We start from the raw sequence: 23,968 nt of genomic DNA, 5'->3' as shown, positions 1-23,968 counted from the left end.
AAATGCGTTATTATTAATAGAAATAAATTATTTATTTCTATGCATATAATTTCTTTATACATTTTCTTCTAATTAAAGTATAATTTCTTTATACTTTATACATTAATAACATTAAAACATATATTTTAATATATATTGCAAAATAATAAAATATTTAATGTACTTTAATTTGTTTTCCTTATTCAAGAGATGATCAATTATAATTTTTGCCAAATCATTAAAACTACGCAAAATTACTGATTGTTTTAATAAGTATTTTCCTTCTGCTGTCTGTTTCAGCAGTGATCGCAAGTGCTAAAATGATACATTTATTGATTATTGGTCTTAATATCTTAGTAAAGTAATATTGTGCAAATAAAAAATGAAATTATAATTTACCTTTCCAGATGTTTTTGATACTTTAGAATAAGGTTTTTTTTCTCTACAAAAAGAGAAATGTATAAATTTAAAAACACTTCAAGAAAAACAATATAGGTATACACATATAGAATGAAACGTAATGAAATCTCTTTAAGCCTTCTGTCAATGCATAATTTTTTACCTTTTCACTATCATGTTTCACAAAGTTCTTTCTAAAAATGTAAAAGTGAAAACGAGATAAAGTCTACTTAAAACGATTCTTTGTTGTTCAAAAGATAGTATTTTTAAGGTGTTTTATAACAAAATTCAAACAGAAATAAAAAATTTTTATCGTTTAAAATTCTATATGAATACCTGAATACTCATGCATTGACAGAAAGATTAAAGAAGCACAATCTTCACAATACTAAAAGTGCGTTCGCTTTGGATCTTATAAGCATTATTCATTGTTGTGTTTAATATTTGATGAACAAGGATAAAATGATGTTAACAACGTATGAGCATGCAAAGCGAATGCACTCAAAGATATTTCAAATATTATTTTATAAACATGTATTATATGATGTATAAAAACAACTATTAGTACATTATGTTATGTATTATTATAGAATGAAAAAAATATTTACATTTGATGTTATGTATTTCTGTTTTTGAAAAATAAATCTGTAATAATGTTCCATAGGCTGGATTAACTTCGCAACTGCCTCATTAGGGATAGACAGAAATACTGATTTATCTATTTTTTCACCTACAACAGTAATTAAAGAAATTTTTAATTCACTTGTATAAAAATACCTTTATATATTAAAAATGAAAAGAATATAAAAAGAAAATTAAAAAATATAAATTTATATAATTTGTGTACACATAAAAAATATATAAAATCAGTCAATTTTTATAATACAACTCACGTTCAAATATCTCAATATAATCGAAAAGCCCCCACTCTGTTAATTTTTTTCGAATAAAAGTATCAGTTTCTGAACCATTATCCAATAATGTTTCTTGAAAATCAGTGTTATTGGAAGATGAAGATTCAGTATTAGTGCTACTACAGCCATCCATCTTCTTGAATTTATGATAAAACACAATCAAAATTGCTACAAAAGAACATATACAGCTAAAGCCTATTCTAGAATGTGCTTTTTGTTTCTCGTTTCTTGCTTTTTGCTATTTTTTATCTTGTCTTTTGGCTTCTTAACCCGTTTTTCGTTTTTTATCGCTGAAGATAAAAATTAACGAACTTCGGAAGAAACAGAAAAGTAGCAAAAAATACAATTATCGATAAAACAGGTATATCGCAAAAAGGAATAAAGCAAGAGGTAAAAAGCAAGAAGCAAAAAAACAAAGAGTACATTGTAGAATAATCATTACGGGCATTTTATGTTTCATGTGTAAAGATCTTACTAAAAATAAGATAAAAAGAAAAGACTTCAAATAGAAATATAAAAAGAGCTTTTCTTATGAAAAAGTATATAAAATAGATTTTATGTATATCATAACTTATAAGGCCAATCTGTTTTGCCATACAATTATGAAAAAATGTAAGTATACGTACATATATTTCAATAAATGGCGAGGCGTCCCTGCGGCCACGGTATATACTGCTCGGATGCGTAAATAAATGAAGAATCCTTTGATTTATCACATTAAATGCACTACAATGTACGCTCAAACCGAAATCGTCACTTATCTATCTGGAGACGGTAGTGTCTCGGCGCTAAGAACACTGTGAGTGAGACACTGTCGTGGATACTTTACGCGACCGGCGCGACGTACGTGAGAGGTGAGACACGTCTCAACACGTTAAAAACGGAAAAGACGTTAAAAACAATGGCAAGGGGCTAGGTTTACACCGTGCGTTGAATCCGCGCGATCTATAGGGTAAGCGCATCCCTTCCACTTGGAGATATTCGTGTCTCATTTTAGGCTGTTCCGTTATTAGTTGCTAGTACTAAAAATCTGTAGTATGACGTGTGTATCACGTAACAGACATTATAAGTTATTATGGCATTGTTTTATTAAAAAAACATATTTATTTTAATTAGAAAAATGTAATTGTCATATCTATTTGTATAAAGTCCAAGTAACTACACAATGTAGTTGAGTCACTATGATCCGTATTCATAGTCGGGCCTTATATTTAAGGTTTCCTTAAATTTATCTTTAGATGCTCTACGAATTATTTCATTGGCTACTGAGCATCTAAAGATAAATTTAAGGAAGCCTTAAGTACAAGGTCTGACTATGAATACGGGCATATGTCACTTACTAGTGCAAACGATATTGTTATCGTTACTATATTTTTATAGTACTCAGTACTACTTTAGTTGATATCACTTTGTAAAACTAGTTACAGATACTTCAATTGCAAAAGTTGCCAAATTTATAGTTGCTATAACTATTTCGTTTTCTCTCAGTGAATAAAATCTAAAATTTTCCGCTTATTATTATATTAATAATTACAATTTAAAAAAAATTGTATTCCTTGATTTTTAGTGCTTTGTGAATATAAACATTTAGATAATGGATAAAAAAATATTTGGTGTATGCAGTTATTACTGTGAATATTATTCAAAAAGTTGACTGAAATTTAATTTAATTTCTCTGATTTTTTATTATCCAGAAAAATTCGAGGAAAGATCACGACCTTTTCATTCAACTGTGTCTATTCCGTCCCCCCCCCCCAATATAAATGTTGCGTGCGTATGACAAAAGTAATTTCCGTATATTTGCATTCCAATTGAAAACCCATAATAATATATGCTAATTACAGATTTGTTATATTTGTTGCAATCTCTATTTTCCTCATTTCACTATTATACATTAATACTTTCATTTAGTCGCGAACAAGCCCAACAGAAAACCATGATTACTCCGTAATCCATAACCCTTTAACTTGCATGGCTTCCTATCTTTTGCCGTATAATATGTTCTGCCCTTAACCCTTGACGTCGTGATACCTTTTTGTTGCGTTCCCGTCGTACGATGTGCGTCATCGATGCCGCTTAAGTCTTTTATCTTTGGTATATGCGCGCGCGCGTCATCGTAACTTGCCGGCATGATTGCTATTAACGATATAATAAAATGACCATACTTTAAATGATGAAAAGAAAGAAAGTTTATGCATTTTTTATTTTATATTTCCGTAAAGTATTATTTTGATTAAACAGAGAAAGAAATGCAGTGAATAATATTCTCTTGAAATATAAAGTGAGGAGTCAAAGAACTTTAAAATATCTTTTTTTTATATCAAAATCTTCAAGCAAAAATTGTTAAATTTAATATCTGTAAGTTTGAGTATTACGTAACTAATTGCACTTGGAATAAGAGAATAAAAATAATTAATGATTATTTCGAAAATAACATTTTTAGATCCTTTGTGACATTCTTTTATGTTGGATAGAATATTAATTTTCGGGGAATGTACCATATAAACAATTTAAAAAAAATGTGAAAAGAGATGTCATGTGCACTCGTCAATTGCACGCAAAAAAATACTGCGAGTACAATACAAATATAAGTTTTGAGATCCGCGTTTAAAAAATCATACGTATTTTCGTTCAAAGCAAAAACGTATCAATGCAAAAAACATGAAGAGATCTCGCGTACGATTATTAATCTATGAAGCACTCTTTTTTTCTTTTGAATTGACTATATTTATACAATTTAGTTCGATCCAAGATACGATTTAATTGAAAGGTTAGCGATGACCAGCCGTCGAAATGCACTTTCAATGATCGGCGCGAGTGCTCAGCGGAATCTTCAAATATTGATTTGCTCGTTGAAGCTGATTTAATCGGTAATCCAGCATAGAGTCCTCACCCGTTAGAGTTCATAAACAGTGATCGGCGTTGAAATGTACTTTTATCCACCGCTGGAAATGAGCACTCTACTTTTTTTCTCGTGGATGCATCTCGTGTATTACATTTTTGATATTAGTCGAATGTAGGCCCAGTTTCACAACTCACGGTTAACTCTTAACCGAGGTTTAACTTATTCATTATCTCTTTCCAATTCTAGAATTGGAAAGAGATGGCAAACAAGTTGGACCTTGGTTAAGAGTTAACCGTGAGTTGTGAAACTGGGCCGTAGCGGTATAACATTGCCCAAGATTAAACGCTTATAAGATGAAGCATCGAATCGTAAATGTGTCGCTTGTGTTTAATGTATACATTAGATAAGGATAACAAGTTAGACAATGCGTATTTTGCAAAGCGACAGGGGGTTTATGATCGAGATAAATGAGACAAGATGTGGATATATGCTGCGTAAAATATGTCTTCATAATCACAACATGAAAACAGAAACGACGTTTCTTTTATGCTTCACACGCTACAAAAAATCTCCATAAAAATTTAATGAATTTAATTCCATAAAAGAAATTGTGTACACGACAGCGATTATGAATATTAAAAAGCAACAAATATACATGAAAAACGCAGTTGCTTGAAAAAGAATTGTTTTATTAACGTTGGTAACATTCTAACCGATTTAATTTATCACTTTTACCATGTCCAGTCATCGCTTGATCAAACATTTTCAAATAGCATTTTATCCACGTAATTAAAGGCTTCTAGTTAAATGGACAAATGGGCGATATTCTTCTAACTGTTAATTGTATCCGTGTGTGCACGGGATACGCTCGTATGCAGGCGTGGAATCAAGTAAATAACGAACGTGTGATAATTCACAATTTATGAATGTATACGAGCGTGGGTTTAATATAAATTTTGCGTCACGAAATATATCCGGTTGTTCGAATTTCATGCGCACTTCACGGATGGCTTATGGGTTAACTAACTCTGATTAGCGACGTGATTTTATTACATCGTAGTTCCAATTATAACGTATGTAATAACGACGAGAAAGAACATCAATGAACTCTGATGACGTATATATGTAAAGATTATTCTATTATTTCTTTATCAAGGCATTTAATTTTGAGTAACTCTCTCTGTATATAACGTTTGTAGAAATAAACTAATTTATAATTCATCAGGTAATTTATATAAATATTCTTTTGATTCTTTTGAAATATTTTACATACAAATTGCGTTTGATATTAAAACGTTTATTAATTTAGTTGATGATGAGAATTTAATTAATAACGTTATATTAAGTCGTACCTTAATATATTATAATATTCGACGTTGAAATACAGTCATGTTGTAATCCGTCCATATATAGAGCTCTTCAAGCGAGAAATTGAACTCGGAGAGACCAGGTGACTAGCGCGTCTACTTGACACTGTAAATATTTATGCGCATTGTATAGCGTGTGCCATGGGATCGTGCGTTGTTGCAGAAAATGTGTATGGTACAGATTGTACGAAGTTGATATTACGCAATCCAGAATAAACCTATACATTACCTACTTACGAATTTATAATGGTTGTCCGAAAAGCACGCGATTATAGTGAAATATTATTGTAATAAATATTTAGTAGAACAAAATTCTTGCAACGGTTTACTTAAATTCAACCAAACGATAATATTTTTGCGCAAATATATCGAAATTGTAGTATTTTTTTGGTGTATTATAAATAATTTTATCAATAAAAAAAGCTTCACAAAATTTTCTACAGTACATTACTAGCTTTGGCACAAAAAATGTCAAAGTCTTTTTAAACATAAAAATGATTTCAAAAAATGTGGTATCTATAAATCTACAAACCCTTTTTACTTGCAATTTTTTTTCAAATACTATTTATATTCAATTCCAAAATGACTTGTTCTACTATGCCCCGATACATTAAAAGTAAATATATACCTATATGAGATTAAGAAAAAAAATGGAATTCCGAACCAACATCGAATAATCAGGAGGAATCGGGAGGAACGTGAAGTGCTATTAAAATTCCGTTTTTCGCATAATTGGGTAAAAACTCTTTTTACAGGAAGTTTGAATCTTGATCGAAAATTCTCATGAAAGAAATATGTTTCTTTAGCACCGAGAAATCATGAAACTTAAGATAGTCTACCTTGAAGAATATAGACAGAAAGGGGGGGAGAGAGAGAGAGAGAGAGAACGCGCGTGTCTTTAGAACGATGAAATCATTTCGAAAAGCCAAAGTTTTGTCATGAGAATTAATCAGTGGCTGTTATCATCTATAGAGGCTTCGTCTTGCATTAACGTAGATTAGGGAATCTATTATATAGAACGAAGAGAGATACTCATGAACCTTTCCTTACCACTTATCTCTGCTTTATTGTTCGTTCCAGACACTTCGACGCACGGCGAATGAGCTATTAAATTTTAGAAGAGCTTAAACTCTTAATAACCGTATTTACGTAAAAGGATGCTTGCGCTAATTAACGAGCCCGATGGTAGCGACAGAAATGGATTACTTACACTACCACGTGACTATTAATATCACAAAAGCTCTGCAGTCGATTAAGATATTAAAATAATTGAAGAGTTCAACTGAAAAAGAAGAAACTAAAAAGAATTATATAAAATATACAAAGTATATTAATATATTACACAACTAGATCTTTTTCTCTATAGATTTATCATATGTACACTCTAAAATCTTTGGAACTGAAATCTAACTCTAAAGAGTGAAATCTCACTGTTAAAAGAAATTTCACTCTTACAAGTTGACAATCGGGCTACTTTTTTTAAATGCTGGTTTAATTATCATTCTTTTGCATTAAATTTCACTTCCAAAATTTTAGACTGTAGGAGAGACCGGAGCTAAGTGGGCACCTTTTTTACAATTGCCATTTTCAATAACAAAATAAACGATTTTAGTCAAATGATTACTAGCGTTTTATAGAGTGATTATAAGACTACAAGATGGCAATAAAAAGTTTTGGTGTTTTGAACTTCATTTCATCTATATACACAAAAAATGATGTGATCTCGGAAAATGAAATCTCAAAAATCATTTTTGACTATTGAAAACACGTTTAACTAGCTAAACATAACAATGCGGCACTTAAACTAACCAAACTTCGTTGGTAAAGAAGACACACGAGATGTCATCTACAATATAAATTGGGAACTTATAAGATATATTTTTGCCACTCAAAATTCAAATACTCACTTAGCCCCGATCTCCTCTATATGAAAAAAAAATTTTTCGGATATTAAGTTTTATTTTTTAATATTATAAAGTTTCTCTTGCTTTTTTTTTCTTTTATAACTCTTTTCTCTCAAAATTGACTAAATGTACATTTTTTAGAATAAAATTTGTACAATTAATAATAATTATAATGTTCTTTTTACTGTGTAACTAATGATATATTTAAATTTACAGCTTTGTATAGTTTATGGAAATAATATCTGTGTCAGTTTTATTCTATCTGCCGAAAAATAGGAATTTTAAAATTGTCACGAAATGCAAATATATCCGTGACTAATTGGTATAACCACTCATAATCTTGTTACTATGCACGATGCTATAAGTATCGCATTACGTATTAGAAACCGCACTTAATTCGAGGCACTTGGGTGATGTTAAAATTATTTTGGCAAAGTTGACGACGATCGCGCGAACTCTTCCTTGGGATATAAATCGCTCGTGCAATTACTGTTCCACCGAGAATTCGCGAGAGGAAAATTATATTGTGCTCTACCGTTATAATGTGTCAAATTTCGTCTCATAATACTGAGTGTAATATCTATTTTAGTTTTTATTAGTACAAAACCGAAAATTCTATAAATATATGTACTTATATTTGCTTTATTATATTTAATTGAGTGTTACTTTGATTTATATAGATATACCATTGATTTATATAGGTACATATACTGTATGCTTAAACTAATAAAATAAACTTAGCGATTTTTGTTGAGTCCAAAATTGAAAATTGATAGATTCAAAAAGGACAATGTTTCTGAACATTAAAACATATGAGACATTAAAATATTTACGTGGGTGCAGTGACACTTTTAAGAAAAAATAGCATTTAGATCATGTGTACCCATTTTGACTTAAGTTTCCCTATTTTTCATTAAAATAGTATTAGAAAAATTAATTGTTCCAATATACTTTCATAAGATTATACGTTTACTAACATATTGATTGTTTATTGACATTTTTATTGACATTTAAGAGTACGTAAGAACTACTTTTTCAAATAATTGGCTTATCTATTTTTTGTTTATCTATTTATCAATTATTTCCACGTTGTTTTATAGATGAATTTGAATCCATGGCTTGGAATAACTCGAATAACAAACATTCAAAGAAAAAACGTTACAATGATGTGTTGTCAGTATACCTCTAGATTAGTCATATAATTGGTTCTACCTTACAAAAAGTTTCCTTTCTTTGATTATAAACAAAAGTCATGAAGAAAATATAAACTAAATACAATGTTATAAAATAGAAATACAGAACTACAATATAATGAACTACAGAAATTAATAAACCATCTCTTGCTAGTTAGAAAGCAATTACTCACCCACGAAATATTACATCTCGACTACGATGTTCTACATTTTACTTTGCTGAATAATAACATAATAAACAAACTGAGCAATAAACTGATGCAATTAAGTCAGACGAACTGTCTGCACAATTGAAATACTATCTGTTTAATTTACTGTGTAATTATACAAACAGCGAATAGGACCGTTATACAATATTGAGTACTAGATCATATAGGATCCAATTACCTTCTCACACAGTCGATATGTCAAAAATACAGCATAGAGATATCCTAAAGATATATTTGAGATATGTGATATCCCTATGATGTATTTTGGATATTTCTGCTGTATGGGACTATAGGTTATATTATGGGTCATACTGGATTATATTATGTGCTATACGTATAATTAACTTGCTTTAATGGACTCTCTTATTATGCGATGATTGATAATGCTATTTCTAAGATAAATTTTTTAAATTATCGTGACATATTTTAGTTTATCCAATTTATGAGCGGTATCTATAAAACTTTCAGATATATATTTCAGATATTTTTTGTTTACATTCGTAAATATGAATGTGTGTGTGTTACTTATAACACATAATTGATCTTTTTCACTTATATAAGATATCCATTAATGAATTTATCCCGTTTGTTGTTGCAGGGGCTTTGGGAAACAGGGATATCAGTGCCAAGGTAAGAAGGTCAGACCGATCTCATCGGTTCTACTACTTGCCCAAGATGTTCTTGAGAAGGAAAACTAGGAACCGTTTCGCTTGTGTTTCAGTCTGTAGTTTCGTCGTTCATAAACGATGTCACGAATACGTGACCTTCACGTGTCCGGGGGCCGACAAAGGAGCTGACTCCGATGTGAGTACCGATGTTATATTTAATGCCGAATACTCTCTTCTCTTCACATCTTTCTTAACGCGCAGACTATCTTGCCTTTTCTTCCTTTTGTCCTCAGCCAAGGTTTCTCTTTCACAGCTTTCGATGAGTATGAGTTTCTGGATATAGATTTCATGTGAAACGTATTTCCTATAAAAATGTAATCTTCAAAGATTTAACGAATGTAAGATGAACCACATATGAAATTTAAGAACAATGAATCTAGTATCTATAATAACGATAAATTATTTGTTAAATATACTACAATATTTTTATTTTTTATTTCTTTTATTTTATTAACTTTATATATTTTATGAAAAAAATTTTTTCTTTGAGTACAATACTAATCACCACCAACAATGCTTAGTCTTTTAAGGCACAGCCGAATTTTCAATTATAAATTTTAAGAAAATAAATAAACTGCGGGATATTTGGTATTGTCTTTTAAAAAAATTTTGGTAATTTTAAGATAGTGTACAAGAACGCCAAACTCCAGTTATTTGTTTCGTTGCAAGGACGAATAAAAATTGTTGTTAAAAGTTTCATAAGTATGCAAGAATTTTTGCAGATTTTTATAGTCCGGAACAATAAAAAAATCTGCTGTGACCTCAATGATCCAGGTTGTAGATTATGATCGCAAATTTTACATTCCCAGTGAAGGATTAATACTCCAGATAAAATAAAAGTCCAAAATCGATGTCTTTTAGACATCTTTAAGTTGAGTTGAAAGAAACGAAAGTTTAAATAAAGTTTTTTTTTAATAATATCTTTTAATTATGTTTCTTCTATTCCTCTGAGTTTTTAAATTTTTTAATGCAATGTTAATTTGTCTTCTTTCACAAAAGCTGTTTTGATTAAGTTTTATATTATATTATTGCACTAACGATGGTCCGAGAACGAGTTAAAACGTCAGAAGTAGGTATAACAAAAGTCTCTTTGTACCAGAAATAGGTCACCGAAAGTAGCTTCAGGGTTGGTCAAACTGGTCAGGAGAGTCAAATAACTGTTTGACATGTCAGCTTTTAAAGCTTCGCGCCTCGAGTAGGTACGTAGTTCATCATCACAGCTCTTTGAATCTCAAAAAGTTGAGTGTTTCGTAAAAAGGGTACATGTTCAAGATACACTAAATATTAATATGTCATTTTGATAAAGGGAAGTCACTAAAGATTCTTGATTTGGTTACAATTGATGTATTTTTTGCGTAAAACGTTGCAAATTAAATTTACCTTTTATAAATGATAGAAAATCAAAATCGCATAACAATGTTGTAATTTTAATATCAATGTTTTTATAAAATATTACAATCTAATAATAAATATGCAACAAGTCATTTATAATGTTAAAAACTTGTGATTGATAAAATTATTAATTCTCCTTGAGATTGAGATTTTGAAACTTTTTATAACGAAATTATGATAAAATAATAAAATATCATAATGTGATTGTTGATTATAATATAATTGTTACTATAACATAATTGATGTTGTGACAAAATAGAAACACTAATCCGTCATTAAAAGAGCTACTATTTATAAAAAGAATAGCGAATAATAAAACTGAATTTTTTCTTGATGTATATATTTTTTTGTTTCTCTCATTGTCCATTGTTTTTCTTAATTCTTGCCTCTATTTACAATTAAAATTTCTATTAAAAAAGTTATTAATTGTAAAAAGTACCTAGTTACTAGTTACGGAATACTCGAATTCCTTCTATACCTATATATTGTAACCCTTGAACTACATTCGAGCGACAGTAATAAAATAAAAAAAAAGGAATGCGCGCGCGAAGTGGAACATGACGGTGGAATTTTCATTACATTAGTTTGAACCGCAAAAGAGAGTCAAGTTCCGCGTGTGAACGTGGGAGAATGAGGTACGTGACGGCGTTTTACAAGCGTGGCGTTCAATTGAGTGTACGCTAATTGGCTACTGCACAGCCGTTGCTAAACGCGTGTGAAACTGTCTCATCCTTGTAAGGTGCTAAAGGGTTGGGGAAGGGTGGCAGTACATATAATCAATATCGAGGTCATTTTCGAAGGCTGCGATAAATCGCACGCCGTCACCTTGTAAATGGATAATAATAACGTATACATAGCGCGCGTCAGTAATTCGTTCAGTCAATCTGCCCATAAGAAGGTAGCCTTTATTAATCTGACGTGTATTAGAAGAAGCGAACTAATTAGGTTACAAAATCACTAGAGTAGAGTCTTTTGAAAATTGCAACGTTACAGACATTCACAGCGTCATTTGCAAGAAAAATTTACCTTGTTAGATAGTACACTCTTATTCAAGTTATATATTTATAAAGAGAGCTCGTCCTCGGAATTGTGATAATTAATGCATAATTAATAATTACACAAAAATATAAAATTATTGAGATATAATATTTATATTTTGGTATATAGATGACAATGGAATAAAAAAAAGGTTACGAATTTAACAATAAAATATATTTTTAATTAAGTGATTGCTGCAGATTTTAAATACATTTCTTCCTTTGTGACTTTTTATTTATTTTTGTTTACTATGTTTGAATTAAGTTGCTAGTATCCATTAATAAATATTTCAGCATCTTTATTTGTTAATAACAAAAAAACGATTAGTTTATTACAACTTTTGTGTTGATATAAAAATTCCAGTACCAAGAGGATAAAAATTTCAAGATATAAGTTATATACAAGGTATTATACAAAGCACCGTTCGGTAAGCCATCTTCGAATTTCTTTACTACCGAGATACGGAAAGTAATGTTTCTGTAAGGGCACAGAAATTTATCGCACTGAATATCCTTTTCATCTCTTGACTGATAAAACTAAACGTTGTTTAAAGAAACAGCGAGTTAACGAGATCAGAACACCAAGAGATAAGAGGATAATGAAGTAAGAGGATTCTTGGCTAGGGTAAAAAGAAAGAAATGGGAGAAAGAACCATTCCCGGGGGCTAAAAGCTTCTTTTCTCATATTTGTCTCGCACCGTGCTCACTGCCTATTGGCCTAAGCCACCGCGTCCTTTTGCGCTTCATTTAACCACGCTTGTAAGTCTGCGCAACGATTATCAAAACAACCAAATATATACAAGCGAACAGTACGTCGGGCAATATTGTTCCCGTATTCGTCTGGGAGGGCAAAACGTTTCCGGCTCGAAACAATTTCCCCTCGTAAAAACAGAGTTACATCTTCTCCACCATTCAACCATTCAGGAAACCGATAAAACTTTCCCTAATGGTAAAATATACCGTTCTTCTTTGATCGAATAAATATGAGTAACGTGGGATACGTTGTATCCTCAGAAGTTCGACCTTAACCCCTATAGTTATTTTAGCTTTATAACGCCAAAGTTTAATCGAGAACATTAATATTAGAAAAAAGTAAACTTTAAATTGTTTGTTAACATAGGGTTAAATACATCCCACGTTTCTCCCCTACAGTTAAGAACGTCGACCTGAGACGATATTCTGGATGTTGTCATTTATTTTAGATAATTATGAAACTTTTAAAGATGATATCAAGGAAGATTTTGATATTCGAGCTGTAAACGTTTTCCCTTTGTCGCGTTAGGAAAAAGTTTTACTTATCTTTGGGAGGAGTTTCCAATGAACCAATCGAAAGTCCCCGCTATTTCCTTTTGATCCTGGGCGCTGACTTCTTGTCCTTCCTTCTATGCTTCTGCGCTTCAAAGATAATTCTTTCCACGCCTATTGATCCGCGCGAATATCGGCGATCGTGGATTTCCCCATATAAGGCGCATAATGCATTTTCATTGTTCGATACAGGCTGCGACAAAGGAGAAAAGCGCGCGCATGTGAGCGCGCGTGGATAGCTTCTTTTTCTTTATTCTTTATTCTTCTTCTGTATAAGTCGCGCAGTTAACGTAGGAATAGAATCTGCGAAGTATTCCTATAATATATGTATGTATAATAACATATATTATCATTTTTATTGAATAATAATAGTGCCATAACGTTTCAAGATATGTCATATTATCTTGTGAATTTATCACAATGCACACATTTGAATGGAACTTTTAAAACCGAATCTTCATTTAAGAGAAAGAGATTTTAATTTTTTATGAGTTACTTATTATTATTTTATTATTTTTACATAATTATAGATAATTAAGAATTTTTTGGTAATACTTGGATGAGGCAATTTTGAAAATTTGACAATATCGAAAGTATTGATATTTATATTATTATACAATAAAAATATCTTGTGTAGTATTGACATTAAACTATTTATAATGTTTAATTACTTTAATTAGGAAATAAGTCTGAGCTAGATATTAAAGCTTAAATAATTTGTCAATTTTATGTACATATCCAATTCTGCAAACTACGTATGGAAACCAATTTATTTACAATTGTGTATCAAGAATATCGATTTCGGTTCGCAGTTTGCAAGATTGAATATTAAAATTCACACCAAATTATTTAAACACTAAGCTCAGATCGTATAAAGCTTCTATTTTTCAATTGAGTATTTACGTTACGGTGTTAAAGACGCTTTGTTTAATATTGTTTATTTATTGAATGTGATTTTTCCATCGTGATTGTATGAAAAATATATCAAAATTAAACAGAAAATAGGTATTTATCAATTATATTTACGATATTATATATAATTTGTTTCTTGGTCTGCTTATTATTTTTCTTAAAAATGAAAATAAAAATAGATGATGTGTGATGAAGCCAAGATCTTATTTAGGATAATACCTCTTTATCCGTAAGCGATTAAGTGTACACATAACTGTCAGGATTGATGATTTAACATTTCTCAGCCTCCGCTCTGCGTTTCTGTCGAGAACGGTGACATCACTTTCCGTTTGATGGTGCTTCGACTGGACAGCCACGTAATTTCTAATAGCAGGGTGGTTACTAATAATGAACTACCGAGGAACGGACTAATCGAGTTTACGCCTCGACCGGCGAAACTTCTCGCCTGGCGAAGCGGAAGCACCCGTTTCCGCGGTGGCCAGAAGCACCGGAAGGCTTAATGCACTGGTTGCATGGCGGATTTGCGACAACCGCCAAACCCCACGAAACTTCCTGCGAGCTCTTGCTTCGATTTCCGCTATCCTATCCTCGAACATTATTTAGGAAGCAGCGGCAATAGCCGGCTTCGGGAAATTAATGAGAACGCTGGTTATAGGCTGTTATTTAATCAGAATGTTTAATCCTGTTTGGATTTAAAACTGCACCGTTGCATAATTTTGTATTGCAGCTTCGAGAAACACTGTCGATAATTTAAATTATTGTCAATCTCGAGCATGACATTCGATCGTTAACATAACTACAATAACTAACGGGAAGTCAAAGAAACATGTTCGATCGCCAAGCTTTAAAGAACTTACAGAGCTTTCTAAAGTAATACTTTATTTTCAAGCAAGACTAAACTAGATTAGAAAACTTCTTTTCATAGGAAAATTTTTAAAGTTTAAGCAAGTTTAATGAACTTCGAAAGGCTAATCTTTTCAATTTGAACGATGTTTCGTTTTATTAAAGTTTGTTTTAACATAGTTACAACACTTAATCTTTCGATTTCGAAGAACATTCCTTATTTTAATCGGCTTAAACATTTAAGTATACAGTAATAATAACTGCGTAAGCACTATACTTAAAGGACGGCATTTTACGCGAAAATCAACTACCAATAATCTTTCAAATAAAATTTTGAAAATGTATATTTTTATTTATTATTAAGTGGAAAATGGACTAGTAAGGGGAAGAATCTTATACTTTTTTCGGTCGAAGCGAATTTTGGTGTTAATATTCACATGTAAATTTTTAAATACATTTTTCAGTTCTATAAACAATATGAACTGCGCGCCGATTCGGTTTATTGGATTTAAAACGCTATCATAAACTGAATTTGAAATAATACCACAAATCACATTGATCAATCCAATAATGTTAAGCATTTTGATACACTTTAAAAAATTTATTATGAAAAATGTACTTGAAAATTTACATATGAATATTATTAATCATGAAGAGATATCCGTTTCGATCAAATATAAGATTTTCTCTCTTGTATGTATTTTTCTGTCATTTTTGATGTTGATTGGAATGGTATAAAAATAAATTATAAAAAATATTTCCATTTGAAGAAATGTCAATAAAAAATTGGATTGTAAAATTCATATTTTTATTTGTTGGCTGTTATTCCTTATGTAATATGCTAAAGGAATTTGAGTAAAAAGATTAAATTTTTTGCAATTATAAAGTTTTTTTTAAAAAGTTTTTTCTAATATGTTTACATTTAACAAAATAACTTGTAATAAGAAATAATTTTAGAATATATGTAAGAAGATTTAGTTGAAGTAAAGAGTATTGAGTAACTGTTTTACTATTAGGAAATTTTTTTAACACCTTCAGATCATAAAACTAAAAATATGTTAGATTAGTTGCAAGTATATAAGTTCTTTTATAAACAGTATATTTCTTGATTTTAGTCTTTCCAGAGCTCAATGACAAAATCAGCTTCACAATTAAATGTTAAAAAGCTACTATATAAATATTGAACAAAATATAACTGATGAACGAGTGAAGAAAATCTCTCATCACATTTATTAAAAACTCTTCAAAATATATTCTGAGTTCTCCAAATAGATTCGAAGGATAGATAAAAATTCATGCTCTTTTCAGTAATTAGACCGAGTTCAATCTCGTTTGAAATGATCATCCTATAATAGATTCAGTAAGCCGATTTTAGAAATTTTTTTTATTCGGTAGGTTTTAAATTTCACTAGGTCAGATAGTAATTGTTCAACCTTAAACGTATCGCATTATGCTTAACTAAATTGGGAAATCCAGCGATTTGGCCGATTTGTTCCTACCATTATCATTACGTCACCACGATTATAATTCCCTTCCTTCTCGTCATTATCATCAAAGAAAGTCTGCGTGTGTGTGCACGGTGTAATGGTGTAATAACGCAGGACACGCGGACGAAGCACCAATTCAAGCAACACACCTACAACAGCCCCACCTTCTGTGACCACTGCGGTAGTCTTCTCTATGGTGTCATCCACCAGGGCATGAAGTGCCAAGGTATCATATGATGAACGAAAAAGAAAACGAAATCAACGAAAACTAAAACGCACACCTCAGACTCAAACACACAGTCCACACTCAGAGATACATTTCTTTCAGAAACAGTTATCCAATGAGGATGACACATGCACACCATATAACACACACCATATAACACACACACACACACACACACACACACACACACACACACACACACACACACACACACACACACACACACACACACACACACACACACACACACACACACACACACACACACACACACACACACACACACACACACACACACACACACACCCACACACACCCACACACACCCACACACACACACACACACACACACACACACACACACAACTATACGATGTACAGTACACTAGTTACACTTTTTCTTTTTCATTCTGTTTTCTTGGCCCAGCGTGGTGTTGCTTTGTCTTCGTATTGTATTCCTGTATAGTATTTCTTGGTCTATCTCTTGCTCTCTCTCTCTCCTTTTATAAATAATACTTGCTGTAAATATTTCTGCGCCGTATATCTTCGTCACAGGTGGATGCTAGAAATCCGATTAATCGCGTTAACAACGATCGCAGATGAACGCTGCAGCGGATGATTGCCCTCCCTGTTCGCTCGCGTTCCGACGTATCTGCTAATGCGATTAGCGGCGCTTTTAATTATGTACACGGTACATCCTTCGACGTGGATTTTGCACTGGTATTGTATAGTTTGTTAGGTGGCTTTTGTGCGCATTAACTGCGTCTCTCTGTCAGCAGGAGACGATTCACATGTGGCTGTGTGCGTATGCGCGCGTGTGATGTGTTATGTGTGAATTGTTACGTTTAAACTTGCATAAGAATTATGCACTGTGAAAGGGATATTATCTTATCACAGTGAACTGCCTTGCGCAGCAAGAAAGACAAGGAGAAAAGGATAGAGAATGTAATAATTATACATATAAGTAAAATCCGGTGAGAAGGCTGCAAACAGAAGAGCGAAGGATAATATTAAATGAAGGTCACATTGAAGGAAATGTGACTAGATCTCACGTTTCTATGATGTCTCTCTCGTTTTTTTCTTGTTCTTCTAGGAAGTGCACCTTATCAAATTTTTACATATTTTCCTTTCGTTGCTTTCCTCGAATATCACGTGCGTATAAAACGACCCTTTGTGCTTAATATATCCTATAATTTAATATTCGGCTCATACTTATTCAAGATGTAGGATATATCCACATCTGCGCTCGGCTCGAAAGAAGCAAGTGCTTCAAAAGGATGCTTTTTGTCGATAATTGGATGAACTCATCTTTGAATATTTGGGCCAGTACATCAGGTGTTCTGAACGACATGAAAGAAAAGGAAAAAAAAAAGGAAAAAGAAAGTTCGCTTTGACAATTAGTACACAAGCCGAGCCACATCGAAAGCGCATTTCTAGTCATCGATGTCGAGCGCGAGTTATATTTTTCTTTCTATGGAATTTCCCCTTCTCCATCGAAATTGTGTAGATAATCCTTGTACAGTTATAGTGTGAAAAAAATATCCGTACTATCAGTTTACCGATATGCTGACCAAGTTTGTATCTATTAAATAATATCTGTGCAATAATTTTTTGTTTATTTATGATCTGTATAAATGTGTGTGTGTTATCTGTGCGTGCGTGTGTACGTGTGCATGATGGATGATAAAACTCTATATATGCCTAAGAAGAAAAATAACTGAAAGCCAAGTTTACGAATATTTTAATATATTAGACCGGTATAATATTTACAAAAAAAATTAGTTGAGTTATTCCAAAAATACAGTATTTAAATAATATTACATAAATATTATCGGAAATAATATTGAAAAGATTCTAAAATTTTTAGCTATATGTACATTTATAAAGCGTTCTTCTCTCTGCTTTTCTTTCTGGTGGTGTTCTTAGGCGTATGTAGATTGATGATCTTCTTACCATTCTGTGTCTTTTTCACTGTCACGAGTTTCTGCCGTTGCACCGTAACTGCACAAAAGTCGTGCACTTTTCTGCTGTATTTTCTTGATGTGATTTTCGCTGTATCTTCTCGATGTGATTCTTCAATGTATTTCCACAAGTCGTTGACGTCTTCGTTTATCTCTTTTTTTTTCTCATTCTTTGTGTGTTTGCCCTAAAACAATATGATATTTCTCGTGTGTTTCACCATTTATTCACGTTTGAAGCTCTTTATTTCTTTGATAGTTCGCGATGTTCTTGTGTGTCTTCTTAACGCGTATGTCTCAATTTGACCCAGTGAATTATCGATTTCTTAATATTATTCACTATTTATCGACAATTTAATTTCTGACTCGGTCGTTGCTCGGTCATGATATTTTGAATTACTCTTTTTTGTAACAGAAGTCCGCGGCTACGATTTTTCAGACCCAACTATTCTTTCTAAAAAAAGAATTTCGTAATTATGAAACAACTTATCATTCGCGAATTTAATTTATCATTCACCTGTAAAAAATTTTATGATATCTTCGCATTAAGAAAAATTGACGTAGTAAAATTTTTTATAATTTTAACTTATAATGAATCAGATAATTCCTTGATCGAGAATTTTTTTTGTTTTATTACCCTTTTATTCATTCTATCAAAGATTTAAATGCAAAGTTTAAAAGCAAAATCTAAATGGAGGAATCATATTGTAAGTTTTCAATAAGTTTTCACTTTCAAGTTGGAAAATAGCTGTTTATTATCACATAATTGCGAATCTCTTAATTGAATTTATAATTTTAAAATAAAATGCATATATATATATAATTTAAAATGATGAAAGATATAACGTACGTATAAAAATATACAACTTTAATCATAATATAGCAGCTTTAATTTATTGCATTTTCTTAAGAAACTTCTAATGCTTGAAACGCAATAATGAATAAATAATTATGATACAGAGAGGTGCTTATAAAACCGAAAATAAAGCTTGAAGTCTGTATTTTAAGAAACTTTTAATATTAATTGAGTGAAATTATTAATTTTCTGATGGCGGATGACAAAGTGAGGACCTGCAAAATTGATGTAGAAAATCTAGTTTCCAGAGTTGCACGGAGTGAAGCAGTTGACATAAAAAGACATTCAATAAAAAACGTGTGAAAGTTCAAAGTTTTCTCTTTAAAGCAAAATACACTTTTGCGAAATTCGAAACGATAACACAGGTCAACAAGGTTTTGTTGTTGGGAAGCTGTGGGTCATTTCCGACGTAATTTTCTGCGTAGAATCCGAATCTGAAATCAGAATTGGCCTATCACGTCAGGATTTTGAGATATTTGAGGATATATACTCGAAAAATGCGTTTTTTTGCTATTTTCGAAGTTATGATCATTAGAGTTTTCCACGTCTAGTGAAGAAAGAAAAACCGATATTTGTCAATAAACAAACAACTTATTATTTTTTTTATACACACCTGCAAAATATCCTTTTTTATGCATTCAGGTGCTTCGTTTATCGAGCGAATTTCGAGCATCCTAAAACTTTCAGCGAGAAAGTTGTTCATTCGGATATGAACAAATGTTCTGGAAAGTTTCATTTTCATTGCATTAATAAGTTTAAAACTAATGATTTGTTTAAAGTTGGTAGACGCCTTGCACTCAGAGCCGCAGCGCACAAGACGCGCTGTCCGTTATTCAAGGTCCTAATATATAAACAGTCACAATTGTGACTGTTTGCTGTCTTAACAATGGCCCCGCGTAAGTGTTTAAATGATCCTAACAGTTTTTGTTATATTTGTGGTCGTTTCACGTTTGTTAAGAACAGGATAAAGCTTGAAGATAATGTGAAATCATTTTACCGCAATTACTTCAACATTTCGATATCCAATCAAGATAAGTCTTGGGCTCCACACGTAGCTTGTAAATCATGTGTTGAGTCATTAAGGCGTTGGAACAATGCCAAAAGTAAAATGCCCGTAACTTGGCGAAAAAAAATCGTAGGTAGTCGATCAATATCTCATTTTGAAGGGTAAGAATATTACTAAATGATGCAAATAGCACAAAAGACCCAAAAAATTGGTTGCGTCCTGTACATAACCTCTAAAGTAGCATAAAAACGCATTTTTCGAGTATATATCCCCTAATATCTCAAAATCCTGACGTGATGGGCCAATTCTGGTTTCGGATTCGGATTCTACGCAGAAAATTACTTCGGAAATGACCCACAGCTTCCCGACAACATCCAAGACCCCCTTTTTTGTAGACCTGTGTAATTTTTTCGCTGAGTTATGTCAATCTGAAAAAAGATACAGCCTTAGCCAAGTGTAAAGCATCCCCAATTTTTTTCTCCAAGAACGTTCCAAACTTCAATCAGCTAATTTTTTACATTTTTTTAGAGAAGGCGGTAATAAAATCTAAAGGAAAACTAATAAAATGTTCAAAATGTTATAAAAATAAATATTAATTTTTAATAAAACTATTTTTTAATTTATTTTTTAGATACAAAATGTTTACGTCAATTTGTAGAGATGCTTTATACTTTCGACTGAGACTATGTAGATTAAACATTTCCATTGTATGTGAATGAATGGATAAAGAGCATAATAGATACCTTATATAGCTTTTCCTTCATAGATTATCTCATGTGATTCGCTTTTATGCTCCTCGAGCACGTTTATCATTTCTTCGTCGTGTTGAGCAAAGCCATTGCGTTTCGCTAATCTTTTTACGGCGATCAGCGGCACGCGAGCTGCAATTTTGCACTTTGTCGATGCAGCGATAAAAGCAGCACGGATTAATTCAGCCCTTACAAGGGATGAGCTTAAAGGAGCATCTTTTGCGATGGTGATTGTTCGATTAAGTCCGATTAGTAGAAGCATGATGATTCGCGCATTCAGTTGTTCAAGCAGCGGTTTAACAATTTATTGTGTAAAAATGAGACCAAAAAGGAAATGAGAGATTGGCAAATTACAGAAAAAGGGGGATTGGCACAATTCCAGGATATATATAGGTGCATTTTACCGTCTAATTTCTTCATTTTTAGCTATTAAGTCTCTTCGTTCTTAAAATTAGCTACATTCCGTTCGTATTGTCGTTTTTATTATCGTCAACGAAGGAAAGATGAGAACAATGGTTCTCTGTAAGTTTTTTAAGTGTAGGTACCTACATTCTATATTTTGTGGTCGGGGTTCTATTTCAGATTGCTAAAAGCTGCGATTGGACTCTTTATAATCATTTCAGTTGTGAGAATCTCGATATTGATGTTCAGCGTTGTCAGTTTCTGCGTCAGTTTCAAATAATTTTCATCGTTCGTAGTAGGAAACTGATATTTAATACATGCAAGTATATTTTTATGTTTTTACGTAAAGAATGCATCTTAAAGGACAATGGATGAATAGTGACGTCTGTCGTATTTTTATCAGATCAGCACAATAAATTATCTATAAATAAATATAAATATAGAAAAATAAGTTTGTGTAAACATGAAAATAATATTTATAAAAGATAGATGTAAAAGAATACTATGAAGATAGATTGACGTTGTATATTATATAAAATTATATTTGTAAGATTTGAAAAAAACATTCATACAACTATAAATAGAAAAGATTAAATAGAAAAGATCAATTAAGAAGCGTAAAATTTCTTAATGCAGTTAGAAAGCAGTTATAGTGTACGCTACTTCGTTTATAATTTAATTTTGAGGATAATTTTTTGGTACTATAAAGAACATGCCATGTATTTTATCTTTATATATTTAGTTACGCTTTTATTTCACATGATTTTAATGTTTATTAAGATATTCTATTTAAGCCTTTATCATATTATGTGATAAAAATATAATTCGAAATTCCATGAAACTTCTTTTTCTGACGATTTCTTTTTCGAACTGGACTATGATCAAAAACAAGCAGAGAGAGAGAGAGAGAGAGAGAGAGAGAGAGAGAGAGAGAGAGAGTGAAGCTTTAAAGAAGGTACCCAGGTGCACTTAGGCGATATTCGCGGATGCATTCGTAAGGCCGCGCTATGATAAAGGTCTCGTCTTTTTACGAGAAACGTCGGTAAAGGATTTTCTCAAAAGACGAGCTAGCACCCGGGACGTCAAGAAGAGAGAAAGGCAGGAGCAAAAGACTGACGTGGAAATTAATTAAACGATTGAGTCTACGGCCCGGAAGAAAAGGCTGGAAAACGGAAGCGAGAGGCCTGACGTTGCACAAAGGTCTTTTGTGCATCGCGAAAAAGAGAAAACTGCTTTCTTCAAAGAAGCCTCTATACAATGCTATTGAATTAAATTTCATCAGTACTAGTTTGAAAAATTCAGTAGCTTATATTTATAAGATATTGTATATTCTTGAACAGTAGATTTTTATTTGTGTTGCTTCTACATCGTGAAAGAGAACATGGAAAAATGTATTGCTTGATGTATAACTTGAGATTAATATATAATAATTTCTATTTATCTCTTATGCAATAGAAAAGAAGAAGCGGAATATATACTTATATATTATTTCATTATAAATTTAATTATTTGCTGATTATATTCTTTGCACAATAAATATTTTTCAAAAATTGCTAAAGTATATGTATATAAATATATATGTATAAATATGCAGATAATTCTCGATGAAGGTCAAAGACTACTTTGGTATTACAATTTTATGCTACATATTGCATGGGAATTTGTTTAGAATTTTTCATCAGATATCAAAATTTTATTGATCCCTCATCATTGGTAGATATTGGTTACAGTTAATACTGCATTTTTCTACTGACGTTTTTTTTTCCACTGGGAGCTTTGAGTGAAAGCCTTTCCTGCACCGGATCCAAGAATAACGTAACTATTGACCACACAGGCTCGATAATAACTGGTGATAGTCTGCCCACGTCGATATCTCGTGAAACTGATTTTTATAGTCTTTTATGCAAGGGAAAATATTCATAGTAACGACAAATTTCCAATTGACCGTCGTGCACGCCACGAGTTGCGCGCAACCTTTCAGAACTGCACAAGTAATGTCTCTCGTTAGGGAATTTTCGTGTGACATTGTGTGTGTTATTCTGCTGTTTTGAGTCTTCTCGTGTGCCTTACTGTGAAATTGCACTTTTCTTCGTGCAATTGAGAAAGCTCGTTGAAATCGTTCGCATTTACGATACATTCAGTCTGAGAGGTAGTTACATTTTGAATGTGTGACGTGTAACTTATTATATATATTGAAGAATGCGATTGCATAACATTCTCCAAGGTTGTACGTGACGATGGCTGCTTTTTCATAAAGCGTGTTGTAATAATTATTTTTTTGGAATTACAGAATGATTAAATTCTCTGACTACAACAC

At 31.8% G+C, this 23,968-nt stretch overlaps 1 protein-coding gene across 3 annotated transcripts in view; it reads left to right on the top strand.

Moving 5' to 3' along the window:
- Nucleotides 1-23,968, top strand: part of Pkc53E (Protein C kinase 53E) — an 84,861-nt gene that overhangs the window by 44,658 nt on the left and 16,235 nt on the right. The window contains exons 2-4 of one of the 3 annotated variants that reach the window (XM_018449440.1): nt 9,409-9,440; nt 9,532-9,614; nt 16,569-16,680. In XM_018449440.1, the coding sequence (XP_018304942.1) occupies nt 9,409-9,440; nt 9,532-9,614; nt 16,569-16,680 (227 nt within the window). Of the gene's footprint in view, nt 1-9,408; nt 9,441-9,531; nt 9,615-16,568; nt 16,681-23,968 lie in introns of those variants that run through there. The other 2 variants (XM_018449441.1, XM_018449442.1) reach the window with 2 other exon arrangements.

Source organism: Mycetomoellerius zeteki, unplaced genomic scaffold, assembly GCF_001594055.1.
Source record: "Mycetomoellerius zeteki isolate Tzet28-1 unplaced genomic scaffold, Tzet1.0 scaffold245, whole genome shotgun sequence".
NCBI classification, from domain to species: Eukaryota; Metazoa; Arthropoda; class Insecta; order Hymenoptera; family Formicidae; genus Mycetomoellerius; species Mycetomoellerius zeteki.
This window is presented reverse-complemented; position numbering and strand designations above follow the sequence as displayed.